Source organism: Somniosus microcephalus, chromosome 7 (assembly GCF_052327205.1).
Source record: "Somniosus microcephalus isolate GS21.2 chromosome 7, FLI_Smic_1.0, whole genome shotgun sequence".
NCBI lineage: Eukaryota > Metazoa > Chordata > Chondrichthyes > Squaliformes > Somniosidae > Somniosus > Somniosus microcephalus.
Window position 1 is genome coordinate 10,140,631 of NC_140993.1, and position 19,551 is coordinate 10,160,181.

At 46.4% G+C, this 19,551-nt stretch overlaps 1 protein-coding gene across 1 annotated transcript in view; it reads left to right on the forward strand.

The window, feature by feature from the left end:
• The window catches only part of lama3 (laminin, alpha 3), a 340,063-nt gene that overhangs the window by 33,200 nt on the left and 287,312 nt on the right, over window positions 1-19,551 (forward strand). Inside the window, exons 3-6 of the mRNA XM_085993930.1 lie at window positions 498-615; window positions 11,054-11,172; window positions 11,966-12,136; window positions 14,985-15,082. Coding sequence (XP_085850056.1) covers window positions 498-615; window positions 11,054-11,172; window positions 11,966-12,136; window positions 14,985-15,082 — 506 coding nt within the window. The remainder of the gene's footprint in view (window positions 1-497; window positions 616-11,053; window positions 11,173-11,965; window positions 12,137-14,984; window positions 15,083-19,551) is intronic.

A 19,551-nucleotide genomic window follows, 5' to 3' on the forward strand; every position in this document is an offset into this window, starting at 1 on the left:
CAAGGGGGCATAACCTTAAAATTAGAGCCAGGCCGTTCAGGGATTGTGATGTCAGGAAGCATTTCTTCGCACAAAGGGTAGTGGAAATCTGGAACTCTTTCCCCCAAAAAGCTTTTGAGACTGGGGGCCAATTGAAAATTTCAAAACTAAGACCAGAGCTCACCAATACTGTCAGGAATGTAACAAGTGTCACCTTCGTAAGAGGCAGCTGCCATCCAGAAACCGAGAATTTCTAATTGAATCATCCCATTCCTGGGCAATAGGTTGTTCACACCCAGCTTGAAAAAACAGTAGTTGGTTTGTGAATTAGAATAATTTGAACTTTAATCTTGGTTTCAGTTCAAAAACCTCAGGAAAACTCAGATATAACAAATGATCAAAGAACATATTACAATCACAAAAACTAACCCTTTCAGATTTGCAAATGGATCTAAAGATTTTTTATTGCAGGTGCTGTTGTGTTAATATTAATGAATATACATGTGTCTTCTTAACAGCTCTTTCATGTGGCTTATATTCTTATCAAGTTTGCTAACTCTCCGCGTCCTGACCTTTGGGCCCTTGAGAGATCGGTTGACTTTGGAAGATCCTACAACCCGTGGCAGTACTTTGCTCGTAAGTCTCACCATTTTTAAATCTCAGGATTTTAGTTTGTTTTCTTGTTGCTTTTACAAATTGGAAGGTTCTTCAAGTTTGAACTCAAGCTTCTTTTCTCAATATAGAATCCTACCCGTAAAACCGCTTTAAAATACGAGAGGAGATGAGGAGAATTTTTTTTTACGCAGCACGTTGTTACGTTCTGGAAATGCGCTGGCTGAAAGGGCGGTGGAAGCAGATTCAGTAATAACTTTCAAAAGGGAATTAGATAAATACTTAAAAAGGAGAAATTTGCGAGACTATGGAGACAGAGCGGGGGCGGGCGGGGGGGGGAGTGGGACTAATTGGAGAGCTCTTTCAAAGAGCCGGCACAGGCACGATGGGCCGAATGGCCTCCTTCTGTGCTGTGAGATTCTATGATTCTATATAATCCTGCAATAGATTTGGTTTTTGTGTGTACATGTTTAGAAAATTTCACAAAAAAAGACATCTCTCCAAGATTGTTAGAACTGGAGGAGGCAGATCATGTTATCAGACCCTGATACTGTAGAAGCCTCTTAAAGTGAATTTGCACAATTACTAGCAAAAACTTCCCATTAGCTGATTTATTCCTGTTAAACTAACATTGTATACGCTAATCACATTTTCCCTTTAAAAGATCATTAACATGATAAGGAGGAAACTCCGCCTCTTTATTTTTCATCTTCGGTTTCCATTGTTTCTAATAATTTCTTATTAACAGTAAAATAGCTGATTGTTGTTTATGAGAGCTTGCTGTGCATACATTGGCTGGTGCATTTCCCGACGTTACAACAGTGACAACACTTCAAATGTGCTTCATTGGCTGTGAAGCACTTTGGGACGTCCTGAGGTCGTCGAAAGGTGCTATATAAATGCAAGTTATTTTCTTTCTTTCTGCAAGGTAAAAGAATGTAAATGAATTTGATTAGTTACTGCATTCTAGACAACTATTTAAAAAAATCAGTAGTACAGTGACAGAGAAAGCTGTAGTTATTTTTAATTATACAAGGACCTTTAAATGTGGATATTTTCCCAATTTTTTTATCGGCAATGATCTCCAGTTATTGAATTGGCAGACAAAATGACTATTATGTATATTTGCAGCTGGTTAGACCTAGGAAATGTTGGAGTTGGATAGTGCAGCTAACGCACTGGAAGCCTTGATAGTACAGAGGAAGGAGAATTGGCCCTTTGTTGCAGTCTATCTCTCCTGTTTCGGTTTATTAGCAACTAGACATGTTTCAGCACACTTTCCATCATCAGTAGGGCACAGAACGCTGATTTATAACTCTGATTTGAACAGTATTAGCATTGTTTTCATATTAGAGTTGGACATCTGCTAAATGATGGTCCGTTCCAACCTCTATTAATGCTCAAGTTAGAGAATCTCTCCATGATGTTAATGAAGTCGGACAAAAGGCTGTTGATTATTTTTCAATAAATGTGCATTGATTACATCACATTCTTTAATGCTTTAGCGTAGACATTGTTAAGGCATATGGTAATAAATGGATAGGAAGTTACTTAAGGGACAGAAAACAGCAATTTATGGTCAATGGATTTTTTGGGACGCCTCTTTTAAGTTTCTCCTTTACCTTCTCTGCTCTAAGGAGAACAATCCCAGCTTCTCCAGTCTCTGCACGTAACTGAACTCCCTCATCCCCGGTACCATCCTGGTAAATCGCCTTTGCACCCTCTCCAAGGCGTTGACACCCTTCCTAAAGTGTGGTGCCCAGAATTGGACACAATACTCTACCTGAGGTCTAATCAGCATTTTATAAACATTGAGCATAACTTCCTTGCTTTTGTACTCTATGCCTTTATTTATAAAGCCAAGAATCCCGTGTGCTTTATTAACAGCCTTCTCAACTTGTCCTGCCACCTTCATAGATTTTTCATTAGAAGAAAGAGGTTAAGAGGAGATCTAGAATTAGAATTATTGGGCCAGAAATTAGGATCGGGTGCTTGCCGCGCGTGCAAGCCCCCGATGTGCACTTACCCGGCGTGCCGACATCTGAAGCCTGGGCCTGCTTGGAATTCCTGTCACTGTCCCGGTTCAGATGTCGGCGCGATGTGCTTGCCTGATCCAGCGGCGTAGTTAGTGCGATGTGCCGGCTGGGATCAGGTGAGCACTCTGCAGCCAATCAGGGGAGGGGAAACTTCATTCATGAGTTTGATAGTAAAGACTGTCAAACTCATGAAAAGTACGGGCGCCCAAAAGACTAGTTTAACTTTAAATAAAATTTTAAAAAACATCCCAATAATTAAATAAACTATAAATAACTTTTAAAAACTATTTTAAACAATTAATAAAATTTTTGAAAAAAATAATTTTTTACAAAATCGGGTCTAAAAATAAACTTACCTTACTGTAAAGTCCTTAAAAACAATAAAGCTGTGGAAAAAATGTAATAATTTTAAATAATAGACCACTTACCTTCAAGAATCCACTCCTTACACCTTTTTATATGTCTAAAAAGCTCAGGCCCTTGCACACGCGCAAACCTGTCAAAAAGAAGGAAGTTCAACGCTGTGCATGCTGAAATCCGGCACTTCCAACGGGCCCACGCATGAGTACTCACGCGTTGGGACCGGAATTACTGGCCCATATAGAATATACAGCACAGAAATAGGCCATTCGGACCAACTACAGGAAACTTTGTGTTATCCGGAGGCTAAATGTCCAGCAAGCTCGAGCCACCGGCAAAAATCAGGAGCCGTTTTTTTTCTTTTCGTTGCTTTTTTCTCAACAGTCAAGCTCTGCAAGGTCTGTAGCTAAGCAACAGCTTCAGCTAGAGACGCTACAGAGATGCTTGCCAACTGTTTAGAAGCTGTTGCTAAGCAACAGGGTTTGTTGATTCACACGGAGCTGAAAATCTCCATATGTTTCAACATTAGCGCTGGAGTGTCCGGCAGTTTTGAGGGAACGGCAACAGCTCGGTCCCGTCGGTGCTGTTAAGTATGTGTATTGTATTGAACAATTAACACAAAGACTCAAACGTATAACTCAAACAGGTCTTTACTGGTTGGAGGTAGGGACTGCACATAGGTCTTTACTTCATGCCCACAGGCGGGAACTGAGGGGAGATCAGTACCCACAGTACTACTTATACCCCATGGCCAGGAGTGGTACTGCGTATCACTACGCCCTACAAGTAGTGCAGTCCTGTCCATAGGTTCAAAGTAGCACACATATTACATACACAACATTCCTCCCTTCTTAGCTTTACAGTCATCTCCCCATTTAACATAACGTAATAACCTATATACATATATAACTTCAGGTTTACATAACAGAATAACATAGATACATAGATAACTTCATGTCAAAACAGATCACAGATTCAGTCTCTGCGGAAAACAGTTCACAGATTCAATCTCTGTGGTGTAGTCGGTTCACGTTGCTGGAGTGACTCATTCAATAGTCCTTCCATGGATTTAACAGTTTGAACTTCCAAACTGAATTGGCTCCGTTCGGAGGGACCACGTGTGTGATCTGGTAGAGGTAATAATGGTTCAGATGGGTCATCTTCTGTTTCGACTTTTCCTTTTCTGCTTCTTGGAGACTCTCTGGGCTCCACTGTCAGCTGCCAGCTGCATGCGCAGTTCCTCCTTCTCTTTCTCCTTTTTCCGTAGTAGAGCCACCTTCTCCCGATGTTCCGTAGACTTTCGGTGCTTCTCCATGATTTCTGTATGGTGGGAGTCGAAGTTACAAGTTGGGCAGGACAGGACATAGTAATATTCGGTGTCGTCCTGATCTAGGCCAGCGAGAGGGTCGTCTATTTCCTCCATACCCAGCTGGACGTTAGCCAGCTCTTGTTCCAAATCCAGACATCTTTCCTGAAGAGACTTCTTCATGTGTACCTCTGCATCCAGCTTTTTCTGGGCTTTCAGCAAGTCGTTTACTAATGACCTCATTTGAGATTTTACTACTTCAACTTCTTTTGGAGATTGATTGATCGGACTATTCAATCCCTCTACCGGAGCAGCTGTTTCAGCGGTCTGTTGTTCTACGTTGACGTGAGTCAGCGTACTTTTGGCATCCAAGGGCTGCTCTGTTGCAGTCATCTCAGTCTGTGTTGCCACCTCAGCTCTTCCAATAACCTTTGAGAGCTCCGAACCCCTTTCGTTTGAATATTGAAGTTCGTGTTCAAGTTTTTCCCATTTCAGAGTCCTGTCCTTCAGCATATGCAGGAGTTGGCTGACCGTTAACTCCTCTGACATCAGACGTTTTGTGTGCTCCTGCTCCATTTTCTCCATCAGCTGCTTCTGTTGTCTTTCCAGATTCTCCAACTCTATATCAAAGAACTCTTTCGTTGCATTCAACTCTTGCTCAAAACGGCGAAGCATTTGTTCTAATTGCTGTTGTAGTTTGAAATGGAGTTGAGTTCGAGCCCGGTGTCCCTCAGAAATGGGCACATCAGTAGACTTGCCAGACTCAGAATCCACAGTTAAACTATGTTGTTGTTGCTCAGTGGAATTCTGTGCTGAAACTTTGTCTTTTGCACCTGAGTTGGGCTTACCATCATCCGTTCCAGAGTCTGGGCCGACTATCTTCACCGAGTTCTCACTCGTTATTGTTTGTAGGAAATGCCAGTCCATATTCATTTTCCTAATCCACTCCCGTCCTAGTAGTGGAGGACCTCCTTCAGATATCACATATAAGTCCATTATTTGACTGTCTTCGCCCTTGTGGACCACTGCAACCTCTATTTTCCCGATGGGGTACACTCTTTGCCCCGTGTATGTTTTCAATATAATCCCCGTATCCTGTAGGGGAATATGTTGGAATAACTTTCCGTAATCTTTCTTATTTATGACCGTCAATGCCGATCCAGTGTCCAATTCCAGTTTTACTTGGACTCCTTCTATCTGAAGAGTGACCCAAATTGTCTGGAGGTCTGCACCCTTACCAGCGTTGAGTACTCTTAAGCTAGCCAGTTCATTACAGCTTAAGCTAGCCAGTTCATTACTGCTAGCGTCTGAATCGGACTCCTGTTCGGTCACCTTGTGTACCTTTGCGTATTTTCCTTGCGGTGACTTCTTGTTGCTGGTCTTCTTCCCTGACCTGCATACTCTAGCTATATGTCCAAGCCTACCACAAGTTCTACATTCTTGGTTTTTAAACCAACACTGGTTCTGATCATGCGTTGTCTTTCCACAACGATAACATTTGCCAGAACTCACACCCAATTTGTGTGCACTGAGCTCCGGTGACCGTAGCTGCATTACTGCCGTGCCTCTCGCTGCGGCTTCGTGTGCTGCTGCCATAGTGACCGCCTTCTCAAGCGTCAGCTCATTCTCCTCGAGCAGTCGCTTTTGTGTATCCTGTTTAAATAAACCACACACAAATTTGTCTCGTAGTGCATCTGTCAGTCCCGTTCCAAACTGGCAATATTTCGCTAATTTACGCAATTCCAGCAAATATTCAGCATTGCTTTCATGCTGTAGCTGCCTTCTGTCGTAAAATTTAAATCGTTCCGCTAGCATCAGCGGCGTGGGGTTTAGATGATCTTTCAGGACAGTAACAATCTCATCGAACGTCTTATCCGCCGGTTCATCTGGTGATAACAGGTGTTTCAATTGCCCGTATGTCTTCGCACCCATTAAATTTAATAATGTTAGAGCTTTATCTTGGTCACGAATTTTATTGGCCTTACAATAATTTTTTACTCTTTCAACATATATGGCCCAATCTTCGAGGTCACTATCAAAGGTGCTAATATTCCCGTGTTTAGGCATTGTAGATTTGCAATTTCTCAGATTTTATTTTCTTTACTTGTTATCAAAGATGGCGGCTTCCCGCTCTTGCCGTTGTCCTCCGCCCACAAAATGGCGGTTTTCCCGCGCTTGGCGGTCTTCACCCGTCCCCTGACGCCGTCTCCCTTCAGCCCCCGAGTGCGGCCCTTATCTTCGCCGCGATCGATAGCCCGCGCTGTGCACCGCGGCTCTCGCACCTTGAGCTTCTGCAGCCGCCGCGCCTTTCAGTCCCAGTGCGGCCCTTATCTTTGGTCCCGATCGCTGGCCCGCGCTGCGCCTCGCACTTGAAGCGGCTCCCGGCCTCTGGCTCACCCGCTCGCGCGGCTCTTGCTCGCTCCCTCCCGGCCTCTGGCTCACCCGCTCGCGCGGCTCTTGCTCGCTCCCTCCCGGGCTCTGGCTTACCCACGAGGTTATGGAGGCTTCAGGGTCCTAATGCCTGTCGCTGGAAGCTGTCAGGATTTCTGCTGCCCTTCAGTTTTGAGTGGGGTGTTGAGGATTGAAACCTCTCTTCAACGCCCTGTCTTTGGACGAAGCCGCCGTGGAATAACTGCCGCAGGGTAAGAACCTGACTCGTCGCCAGTGTTAAGTATGTGTATTGTATTGAACAATTAACACAAAGACTCAAACGTATAACTCAAACAGGTCTTTACTGGTTGGAGGTAGGGACTGCACGTAGGTCTTTACTTCATGCCCACAGGCGGGAACTGAGGGGAGATCAGTACCCACAGTACTACTTATACCCCATGGCCAGGAATGGTACTGCGTATCACTACGCCCTACAAGTAGTGCAGTCCTGTCCATAGGTTCAAAGTAGCACACATATTACATACACAACAGGTGCCGGATAGCACAAAGTTTCCTGTAGTCTGTGCTGGCATTAATGCTCCACATGAGTCTCCTCCCATTCCGTCTCCCTCATCTCAGCCTTTCAGCATATGTTTCTATTGCCTTTTCTCTCACGTACTCGTCTAGTTTGCTTTTGAAAGCATCTATGCTATTTGCCTCAACCACTTCCTGTGGTAGTAAGTTCCACATTCTAATCACTCTCTGAGTAAAGAAATTTCTCCTTATTTCCCTATTGGATTTATTAGTAACTATCTTGTATTTAAGGCCTCTAGTTTTGGATTCTCCCACAAGTGGAAACGTTCTCTCCACGTCTAACATGTCCAACCCATACATAATTTTGAAGACCTCTATCAGGTCTCCTCTAAGTAGTGTCTATTCTTTTGAAAAAATCCTAACCTGTTCAATCTTTCCTAATAATTGTAATCTCTCAGTTAAGGTACCATCATTGTAAATCTTTCTCCAGTCTAATAGAGGTATTCAAAATTTTGAGAGGTTTTCATCGAATCATAGAATGATACAGCACATCGTGCCTGTGCCGGCTCTTTGACCGAGCTCTCCAAATAGTCCCACGTCCTTCCCCTTTCCCCAAAACCCTGCAAATTTTCCCCTTCAAGTATTTATCCAATTCCCTTTGGATTCTGCTTCCACCGCCCTTTCGGGCAGTGCATTCCAGATCACAACAACTCGCTGTGTAAAAAAAACTCTCCACATCACACCTCTGGCTCTTTTGCCAATGACCTTAAATCTGTGTCCTCTGGTTACTGACCCTCCTGCCAGTGGAAACAGTTTCTCCTTATTTACTCTATCAAAACCCCTCATGATTTTTAACACCTTGATTAAATCCCCCCATAACCTTCTCTGCTCTAAGGAGAACAATCCCAGCTTTGATAAAGTAAATCAGGAGAAACTATTTCCACGGGTCAGTAAGTCTGTAACTCGAGGGCACAACTTCATTATATCCTTAAACGCAATGAAGAATGAAGGGAGAGGCTAGGGGAATGTTTTTTTTTACACAGAGGATTGTTAGGACATGAAATAGCCACCAGAAAAAGAATCCAGAACAGCTTTTAAATGGAAAGCGGATAAATATTTGAAAAATAAAAATGTGCAAACTAAGTTAAAAAGACTTGCATTTCTATAGCACCTTTCACGACCTCAGGACATCCCAAAGCACTTCCCAGCCAATGAAGTACTTTTTGAAGTGTAGTCACTGTTGTAATGTAAGAAACGTGGCAGCCAATTTGCGCACAGCAAGCTCCCACAAACAGCAACGTGATAATGACCAGATAATCTGTTTTAGTGATGTGGATTAAAGGATATGGGGGATATTAGCCTTGACACCAGGGATAACTCCCCTGCTCTTCTTTGAAATAGTGCCATGGGATCTTTTGCATCCACCTGAGAGAGCAGGCGGGGGCCTCAGTTTAACGTCTCATCCGAAAGACGGCACCTCTGACAGTGCAGCACTCCCTCAGTACTGCACAGGAGTGTCAGCCTAGATTTTCGTGCTCAAGGCTGTGGCAAAAGGGCAGCAGAATGGGACTAAATAGATAGCTCTTTCAGAGACAACATACGTGCATTAGGCTGAATGGCCTCCTTCTGTGCTGTCAAATGTTATTATTCTGTGAATCTATGTCAATGACACTGAGTGCATTGGCTGTCCATGTTCACATTGAGAGTTGCCAAGAAGAAAAGACCCCCAAATGGAACAAAATCACCCCAATAAAATTCACAGTCAATACTATAAATATGATAGATACCTTAGACTGATTTCAAGGTTGTAATCTCATGTCAGAGTTCAAGCTGTGCTCTTATGATTTATTATATCTTGTTAACCACAAAACAAGATTAGTACATTGTAATCAATTTTGAAAAGTTATTATTCTCCATATAATCAGTCAGAATGGATAAGCAGTATTGTAAAGAAGATTGAGAACAAGTTTTTAATATAGTGATGCGTTAACTACCAATTGTCTGGAATGTCCAAGGTAAATCACTGACGAGATGCGAGTTGTAGGCTGAGGGCATTCTGCCTCCTGTTATCCCAAATAATCTACTTGAATTGGTACTGGGGAGTGGAAATCTGGAACACTCTTCCCCAAAAAGCTGTTGAGGCTGGGGGTCAGTTGAAGATATCGAAACTGAGATTGATAGATATTTCTTGGGTAAGGGTATTAAGGGTGACAGAACCAAGGCGGGTAAATGGAGTTAAGATACAGATCAGCCGTGATTGAATTGAATGGTGGAACAGACTCGAGGGGCTTAACGGCCGACTGCCATTCCTATGTTCCTACTGGCTTGGAAATACAGAGAAGAAGCTGAGAATAAATTGAAAAGTATCTGACTGGGAAGCAGTAACTAATGGAGTTGTGTCTAGATTCCTTCTGTTCACATTATTCCTAATTTTCATGTTATTCATAAACAATATGGGCAAGAAAGACAGGTGTGACTGTATCTCGCACCTTATCTACACACCCGTCCTTATCACAGGTCCCACTAGTTCTGGCCCAGACGGTCCTTCCCGGGCAAGTCTCCCACCTGTCATTGGTGATTTGGTTTCACAAAGGAGGCTGCCCTATAGCTATACCATTTCCTGTAGGGCGGAATGCAGACAACTTGTACCACATGAACCGCTCCTCCCTGGCACATGAAGGCAGGCAATTTGCGCACAGCAAGCTCCCACAAGCAGCAATGTAATAATGACCAGATAATCTGTTCTTTTTAGTTATGTTGGTTGAGGGATAAATATTGGCCAGGACACTGGGAGATAACTCCCCTGCTCTTCATCAAAATAGTGCCATGGGATCTTTTACGTCTACCTGAGAGGGCAAATGGGGCCTCTGTTTAATGTCTCATCTGAAAGACGACACCTCCGACAGTGCAGCACTCCCTCAGTACTGCACTGGAAGTGTCAGCCTGGAGTTTGTGCTCAAGTCTCTGGAGTGGGACCTTCTGACTCAGAGGGGGAGAGCGATACCCACTGAGCCACAGCTGACCTCACAATCCTTGTGGAAAGGAGGCTTCAGGTGGACTGGCACAGAAGATTTACTGGATTGTCCAGAGCATTGTAGATAGAACCTGTGTACTGTACAACCACTGAGATTGGCCATTACCTCGTGACAGGCACGGTCCACTGCTGTTCTCTGGAGACACTTCCCCGAACTGCCAAACAATGCAACCTATTTGTACCCATCTCATCCTACAACATGCCTGCTTTGCCAGCCAGAAAACAGAGAGTCAGGTGGTGCCCCGCTCCGTCACTTTTGGCAAGGCTCCAATTGATGCCCCTTCGTTGGGTTCCCTTTCACAATATTATTGCCTGCACATCTTCCCTCCCTTCCCCTGCCCCCTCCCTCCCCCTAGGCATAACAGGGGCTGAAAATATTTAAAATCCATTTTGAACCTTTACAAAGGCTGAGACAAATATTTGCCCCGTGTACAACGGTTTGCCTTTAAGTAGGTGCATCCCTTTAAATTTGAGCTGCAATCTAGATTTTCTGCATCTCCTAATTTGATGAGCTGAAAGCACAAGGCCAAAGCTGTACCAGGAGTTTATGCTAGTTGTTTAAGTGACCCATACCTTTCCCATGGCACGCTCAGTGTGTTTCAGTCAAGCTATGCACGGTCAGACTGCCATTCCCGGCACAAACTCTGCCAAGAACTCAGAAACGCGCTGCTTTAGTATCTGACGAGCAGAGCACGCTAATCCCACTCAGTGTGAGGCACAACGGCCGTGGGAACCGAACTCACGTAACATTAGGCGTCAAGTCATTGCAAATAAATCTCAAGAGTTTTAACAAGGTGCTGCTTGGCTCAATTTACACTCCAGATACCAAGCGCGATTGCGAAGTGTTCTTCGGAACAAGAGCCCGTTTGCGGATTACCAGAGATGACGATGTCATCTGCACTACAGAATATTCACGGATTTTACCCCTCGAGAATGGCGAGGTAAGAGGCTGAACTGGAATCAAGAAGCAGCGTTCATGGACGAGCTTAATGATGTATGCTAAAATGAAACTTGCTCTTTACAGACCACCAGTAAGTGGGAGCTAACTGGACATCTGCAGTCAGAGTTAAAGAAAAGAACAAACGTAATAAAATGAATCTGTTGTTGACGCTGCAGTTGTGATACATCACAAAACTGTGCAGAGGCTACCTAACGCTGTATTTCAATTAATTATTTATACAAGAGGAGATTTACCAGAGGTGTTCAAAATTATGAAGGGTTTTGATAAGGGTCAATAAGGAGAAACTGTTTCCAGTGGCAGGAGGGTCGGGAACCAGAGGGCACAGATTGAAGGTAATCGGCAAAAGAACCAGAAGGAAAATTAGGAGAATTTCTTTAACGCAGCGAGTTGTTGTGATCTGGAATGCGCTGCCTGAAAGGGCGGCGGAAGCAGATTCAATAGTAACTTTCAAAAGGGAATTGGATAAATACGATGGGAGAAAAGTACTTTCTAATAGATGGAAATCTGACAAAAAAGGACAAATGTATCCAGATTAGATTTCATCAGGATATAAGGAGAAATGTGCAGGGCTGTGGGGAAAGAGCAGGGGGGAGTGGGACTAATTGGAGAGCTCTTTCAAAGAGCCGGCACAGGCACGATGGGCCGAATGGCTGCTTTCTGTGCTGTAAGATTCTATGGTTCTATTTTTTGAGTTAAAAATGACTTTTGCTTAATCCGCCATTAGTTTGACGCAGAAAACTTGTGCTACCTTCTAATGACAACACTTTCCATAGATTGTTATATCTTTGGTGAATGGTCGTCCAGGATCCACAAACTTCAACGATTCTCCTGTGTTAAGAGAATTCACAAAGGCTACAAATATCAGGCTTCGATTTCTTAGGACCAACACCTTACTGGGTCATCTGATATCCAAGACTCAAAAGGATCCCACCGTCACTCGAAGGGTAGGTGCAGCGCTGACTCACTACAGAAACAGAAGGAATGCTTTCATTTGAGGTTATGGGTCTGCAAATATTGGATGTAGAGGAACTAAAGTAATGGGGGATGAAATTGGCTCGCGCCCCCATTGGGGCGATAACTTCGCCGGGCCGCTACTTTTAGCGCCCTGAAAAAGTTAGCGCCCCGTACCCGGAATTCATTGGTAGCATCCTAAGCAGGAGGCGGGGCACTACTAGAAACGTTCCCCCTCCCTCTTGGGGTGCTCCCATTGAATATCGCGGAGCTCCGTGCAGCAGTGCCACACGCGCATCGGCACGTAGCACCGCGGAACTGCAGGCCTCCCTCCCCTGATTAAAGGGGAGGGGCCTAGCGCAGCACGCACCGGAGCCCTGTTGGACCACCGGGGAGCGGGGTGCCGGCAAAAGAGCCTGGCACTCGAGCAGCGCCGGGCTGACCGATCACGGCCAGAGGGGGCAGCTGCTGGCAGGCAACCCAAAAAAGATGGCCACCTGGCACCTGCCCTTTAATTATTGCCGCCCTGGCCGCAAAAAGACCCCCCTGTCGGACAACGCGTCAGGGGGGTAGGTCAGGAGGCGTGAGCCAAGTTTGCGGCCGGGGCACTGCGCACGGCGATGACATCATCGCCGGTGGCGCAGCGCCGTGGGTTGCTACTGACTGCTACCGCTGCTAACCTCCTGCTGAATTTCGTGGGAGGTGTTAGCTGCGCCGTGCCCGGGCGCTAGTTGCTTTGCGCCCGGTTAGTGCTCCTCGGGGCACTAACAGGAGGCGCAAAGCAACTAAATTTTTCCCCCATGATGTTTTGATTGTGAAAAAAGGTATTGTTTTATGTTTTACTTATGGGTCAGCCGTGGCTCAGTGGGCAGCACTCTTGCCGCTGAGTCAGAAGGTAGTGGGTTCAAGTCCTGCTCCAGAGACTTGAGCACATAATCCAGGCCAACACTCCCAGTGCAGTACTGATGGAGCGCAGCACTGTCGGAGGGGCAGTACTGAGGGAGCGCAGCACTGTCGGAGGGGCAGTACTGAGGGAGCGCAGCACTGTCGGAGGGGCAGTACTGAGGGAGCGCAGCACTGTCGGAGGGGCAGTACTGAGGGAGCGCAGCACTGTCGGAGGGGCAGTACTGAGGGAGCGCCGCACTGTCGGAGGGGCAGTACTGAGGGAGCGCCGCACTGTCGGAGGGGCAGTACTGAGGGAGCGCTGCACTTTCGGAGGGGCAGTACTGAGGGAGCGCAGCACTGTCGGAGGGGCAGTACTGAGGGAGCGCCGCAGTGTCGGAGGGGCAGTACTGAGGGAGCGCCGCACTGTCGGAGGGGCAGTACTGAGGGAGCGCTGCACTGTCGGAGGGGCAGTACTGAGGGAGCGCCGCACTGTCGGAGGGGCAAGTCTGAGGGAGCGCAGCACTGTCGGAGGGGCAGTACTGAGGGAGCGCCGCACTGTCAGAGGGGCAGTACTGAGGGAATGCTGCACTGTCAGAGGGGCAGTACTGAGGGAGCGCTGCACAATCGAAGGGTCAGTACTGAGGGAGTGCTGCACTGTCAGAGGGGCATTACTGAGGGAGCGCTGCACGGTCGGAGGGACAGTACTGAGGGAGTGCTGCACTGTCGGAGGGGCAGTACTGAGGGAGTGCTGCACTGTCGGAGGGGCAGTACTGAGGGAGCGCTGCACTGTCGGAGGGGCAGTACTGAGGGAGCGCTGCACAGTCGGAGGGGCAGTACTGATGAGTGCTGCACTGTCGGAGGGACAGTACTGAGGGAGCGCTGCACTGTCGGAGGGGCAGTACTGAGGGAGAGCTGCACTGTCGGAGGGGCAGTACTGAGGGAGTGCTGCACTGTCGGAGGGGCAGTACTGAGGGAGAGCTGCACTGTCGGAGGGACAGTACTGAGGGAGTGCTGCACTGTCGGAGGTGCAGTACTGAGGGAGAGCTGCACTGTCGGAGGGGAAGTACTGAGGGAGTGCTGCACTGTCGGAGGTGCAGTACTGAGGGAGCGCCACAGTGTCAGAGGGGCAGTACTGAGGGAGTGCTGCACTGTTGGAGGTGCTGCCTTTTGGATGAGATGTTAAGCCATTTGCCCTCTCAGGTAAAAGATCCCAAGGCAGTATGTCTAAGAAGAGCAGGGGAGTTCTCTCCGATGTCCTGGCCAATATTTATCCCTCAATCAACATCACTAAAACAGAATATCTGGTCATTAGCACGTTGCTGTTTGTGGGAGCTGGCCGTGTGCAAATTGGCTGCCGCGTTTCCCATATTATAACAATGATACACTTCAAAAGGTACTTCATTGGCTGTAAAGCACTTTGGGAGGTCCCGAGGTCGTGAAAAATGCTATATAAATGCAAGTCTTACTTTTTACTTTTGTACAATTGGCTACCAAACTTAATATGACAAAACAGCAGCAAACTGCTGGGTTGGTTTCTCAACCAAAGCCAGATTATTCCCCTCCAACAACTGACAGAAAAAGTTCCTTCTCACATAGCATGACTATCCCACTCCAAATTAAACATCTCCTCCCTTCAAAAGGTATGAGCCGACTCCATGGGAACCCCAGCAAATCCCCATAGATATATACCTTCACCCCCTGCACCGTGCTTGCCTCCTGGGACACTATGTACAACTGTTGTTGTAACAGACAGAGACTTTCTCCCATCATTTTGGGTTACATTCAAAAGTAAATGTTATTTTTATTTCAGTGGTCAGTCCATTGATGAGCTGTACAGTGGTAGCGTACTGTAATTTCCTCTCTTTTTATTGTACAGAGTCAGCAATTTAATCCTCTTTCTTGACAATAAAAGGAATGAAGGTAATGTCCAGTCATTAATTGTGCCTGTTCTCTCAGTATTATTACAGCATCAAGGACATCAGTGTTGGAGGTCGGTGCGTTTGCAATGGTCATGCTGACACTTGCATCGCAAAGAACCCAGAAAGCCCGTTCCAGTAAGTAGTCATTTAATTTGTTGGTTGAACATTCATGGGAGGTTTTTCAACATTTTCAACCCTGGTGGAAGTGTAAGCACCTGGGCGTGGAGTTTGCGTTCGGGGCACAATTGGCCAAATGCGGCCGACACTGCGCCGCTTTTGCCGAGGTGAAGTTGCGCTCAACTTTCCGAGTAAACTCATTAGCATAAGCGCCAAAATCAAATCTCCCACGATCCGGCACAATTCAACAGCGTAATCGATCATTGTCTGAAACAGAACGTCCTCCAACATCGCAAAGAGGCGTGGGATCGCCAGGAAGTGAGCCATTCTTCCGATGACTGATGTAATGCTCATGGTCTTACTTTTTAAAAGTTGGCTTCAATTATCTGCTTTGATGTGCTCTTTGCACACGAGACCGGTGACCAGCAGTCCATTGAAGCCACACAGGTGTGCCCTGCTCTGCCTCAGCTGACTGAATTTAGACTAACATAAACCGAATCTAAAGTAATTGCAGCAGCAGCAGGGGAAGCAGACCTGGGTCAGGCTTCACTTGACTGCCTGGTCACTGCAGATGCCGGTGATTAACGCTGGAGCCACTTGACCATTGGCTGCCTGTGCTCCCGTGAATCTGGGCACAATTTGATCAACACCCACGAACAGGCGCAATCGACGCAAGCTCGGCATTTTGACCTAGGGGCGTGGCCAGTTTTGTGGGCGGGGACTGCTTCGGGCGAATGGACTTTTGAACCAGTGTAAAATTTTGCGACCTTTGGCGCTACTTCATTCAATTCCGTCCAGATTACGCTGATAATTGGGCATAAATCATATGGAAACTCCATGCCCTGCATTAGATACCGAGAGAAACATTGAATTCTTCTTTTGAAACTATCCTGCACCAGACCTAAACTACAAATCAGAACTTGACTATTGAGGCAGAAATTCCGTTCCCTACGGGTGTGTACGCGCTGTGTACTCACCCGTAGGGCCATCGGAAATGCTGGTTTCAGGCGTGCACTGCGCATGCGCTGGAAACCGGCATTTCCGATCTGTCCTCCGGCTGCCCTGGAGCAGGGCCTCTGCGGGGGGGAGAATTCCGTTTTTTGGAGACCCTCCGCCCGCAGAAAACACGTACAATTCTTACACCTGGGAAAGCAGAGTTGAAAAAAAGTTTTAAAAATTTTTTTCCACTGATTTATCATTTAACAATACTTTAAAGAAAGGTAAGTTTATTTTAAGCCCCGTTAAAAACTTTAATTATTTTTTTCAAAAAATAAACTTTTTGTTTAAAATACTTAATTTATGTAATTTAAAGTAATTTTAAAAATGTGATTTAAAAAAAAAAATTATTTAAAGTTTTACTATGTTTTGGGGGTGATCTCCATTCATATATTTGACAGGTCTTCCTGTCAAATGTATGAAGGGAGATTCCTTTCTCTGATTGGCTCCCCATGGCCCACGTGATCCCAGGGACGCTGCGAACCGCCTGCACCTCTGGGACACGTGGGCCCTGCGCACCGGCAGTTTGAAGAGGCCCAGCAGCGGAACTCTGCACCTCCCGGGAGCCCTCCGGTCCAGGCGCAGATTTTTCCAGATCGCAGCCCTCCGCCCGCGGGAGGCCTGCGAACGGAATTTCTGGGCCATTAGTTTATCTTCAACCTTGTTTTTTTAGCACTTTTTACGGCAGTAATTTCCCTCCCTATCCTGAGGTGGGCTCCCCAACACATGCAGGAATCATGCCAGGAGTCCACCCAGCATATCTAAATTATTTTAGGGACGGACAATAAATGCTGGCCTTGCCAGCGACGCCCACATCCCCTTAAACGAATGAAAAAAAACCCTGAGCCAAGTAACTTGGCTAATAACAACAACTTACATTTATGTAGCGCCTTTAATGTAGTAAAACGTCCCGAGGCATTTCACGGGAGCGATTATCAGACAAAATTTGACACCGAATCACATAAGGAGATATTAGGACAGGTGGCCAAAAGATTGGCCAAAGAGGTAGTTTTTAAAAATTTCATTCATGGGATGTGGGCGTCGCTGGCAAGGCTGGCATTTATTGTCCATCCCTAATTGCCCTTGAGAAGGTGGTGGTGAGCCACCACCTTCAACCACTGCAGTCCGTGCGGTGAAGGTGCTCCCACTGTGCTGTTAAGAAGGGAGTTCCAGGTTTTTGACACAGCGACGATGAAGGAATGGCGATATTTAAGGAGCATTTTAAAGTAGGAGAGAGGGGTAGAGAGGTGGAGAGGTTGAAGGAGGGAAGGAGCTTGTGACCCAGGCAGCTGAAGGCACAGCTGTCAATGGTGGGGCAAAGTAAATCGGGGATGCACAAGAGACCAGAATTGGAGGAGAGCAGATATCTCGGAGGGTTGTGGGGCTGGAGGAGGTTACAGAGATAGGGAAGAGCGAGGCCATGGAGGGATTTGAAAACAAGGATGAGAATTTAAAATTTGAGGACCCTCTTTGTAGTGTGTAGATAAAGACACTGAAGACAGGACTTGGTTCATAGGTATTTACTAAGCAAGTCTGGGGGGGGGGTTCTAAAGGATATACACAATACACAGGCTTATATAGCCCAAGTGGCAATTACCGGCATTACGCACACCTGGGGCTCTTAAAGGCACATACACCACAATTGCTCTTAAAGGCACATACACCACAATTCCTCCCCTTCTAGCTAACTAGTACATCATATTTTAAGTAATTATTAATTACATGTTATATGCAAAATAATATACATCGCTGTATTAATTAATTATAAGTTAGTCTCTCAGGAGGCTTCCTGACTCGGTCCGGATAACGCCTCGGGGGTGTAGTAGTTTCTGGTGGTGTAGTAGGTTCTTCTGGCAAGGCTGATTCGGCTTGAAGGCCAGTGTCGGGTTCATCGGGTTCCAGTATCACCAGATCGGAGGTAGATATGGGTATCTCTACTTCATCGTTAGATGTATAGCGTGGTGGTGTAGGTTGTCCCTTTTCGGATGACTTGATGATTTGGTCAGCATGGCGCCTTATTATGCTTTCTCCGATGTCCACGGTATACATCAGTGGTCCTAGTCGTGTGCAGATAGTTCCAGGCTGCCATTTCTCGGTACGGTAGTCCCGGGCCAAAACCGGTTGGCCTATCTGGAAGGCCCTAGTTGGCCTTTCATTCATGCCCTGAAACTGCCGATTCTCCACGTCCCTTCGGATGTTGGGCTTGACCAAATCCAGCCGGCATCTTAGGTTTCTATTGTAGAACATCATGGCGGGAGTTTGGTTTGTAACCATATGTGTTGCATTCCTATATGCAAATAAGAAGTTATCCACCTTGTGCTGAAGTTTTATGTCTTCATTACCCATGGCCTTTATGGCCTTCTTAAAGGTCTGGACAAACCTTTCAGCCAATCCATTGGTGGCGGGATGGTATGGGGCGGACGTGTAGTGCTTTACCCCATTGTTCTTTAAGAACTTTCTGAATTCTTCGGACACAAATTGCGGTCCATTATCAGAACATATCTGTTCCGGCAGCCCATTCCTGGCAAATATGGTCCTTAATACTGTGATGGTTTTTTCCGTGGTGGTGGAGGACATCTTTATTACCTCCAGCCACTTGGAGTGTGCATCAACTGCGATTAAGAACATTGAGTCCATAAATGGACCAGCAAAGTCGATGTGCACCCTTTGCCAGGGAGATGAGGGCCACTCCCATGGATGTAGAGGGGCCTGTGGCGGAGCATTTTGGACCTTCTGGCATCCTAGGCAGCTCTTGGTCATGTCTTCGATGTCTCCATCGATACCTGGCCACCATACAAACGCCCTAGCTAGGTTCTTCATTTTCACTCCACCCAGATGCCCCTCGTGAAGCTCCTTTAGCACTTTATCCTGGAGTTTGGGTGGAATCACCACTCTGGATCCACACATCAAGGTTCCTTGGCACACTGACAGCTGTTCTCTTCTTTGCGAGAATGCTGGCAACAGTGGTTCACCATGTGCTGGCCATCCCTTCATTGTTAAATCGTAGACCCGTGAGAGAGTAGGGTCATTTCTGGTCTCCCTTTCAATGGCAGAATTTGTCACCGGTAGACATTCCACTATGGTAGAGTGGAATATCTCTACTGGGTCTACTGTAGGTGCCTCTTCTAGCGTTGGCAACGGCAGGCGCGATAAACTGTCAGCATTCCCATGCTGTTTTGACCCTTTGTATTCAATGTTGTATTGGTGTGCCCCTAGAAAAAGGGACCACCTCTGTAGTCTTTGTGCCGTCATAATGGGGACACCTTTCTTAGGGTTGAATATGGAGATGAGGGGTTGATGGTCAGTCAGCAAGGTAAATTTTTGTCCGTGTAGGTAATGGTTGAATTTCTTCACTCCCCATACCAGGCTGAGTGCTTCCCTGTCTATCTGGGAATAGTTACGCTCAGCTGAGTTCAATGAGCGTGACGCAAAAGCTATCGGCCGTTCCGAGCCATCAGGGAATCTATGGGACAATACCGCTCCTATGCCGT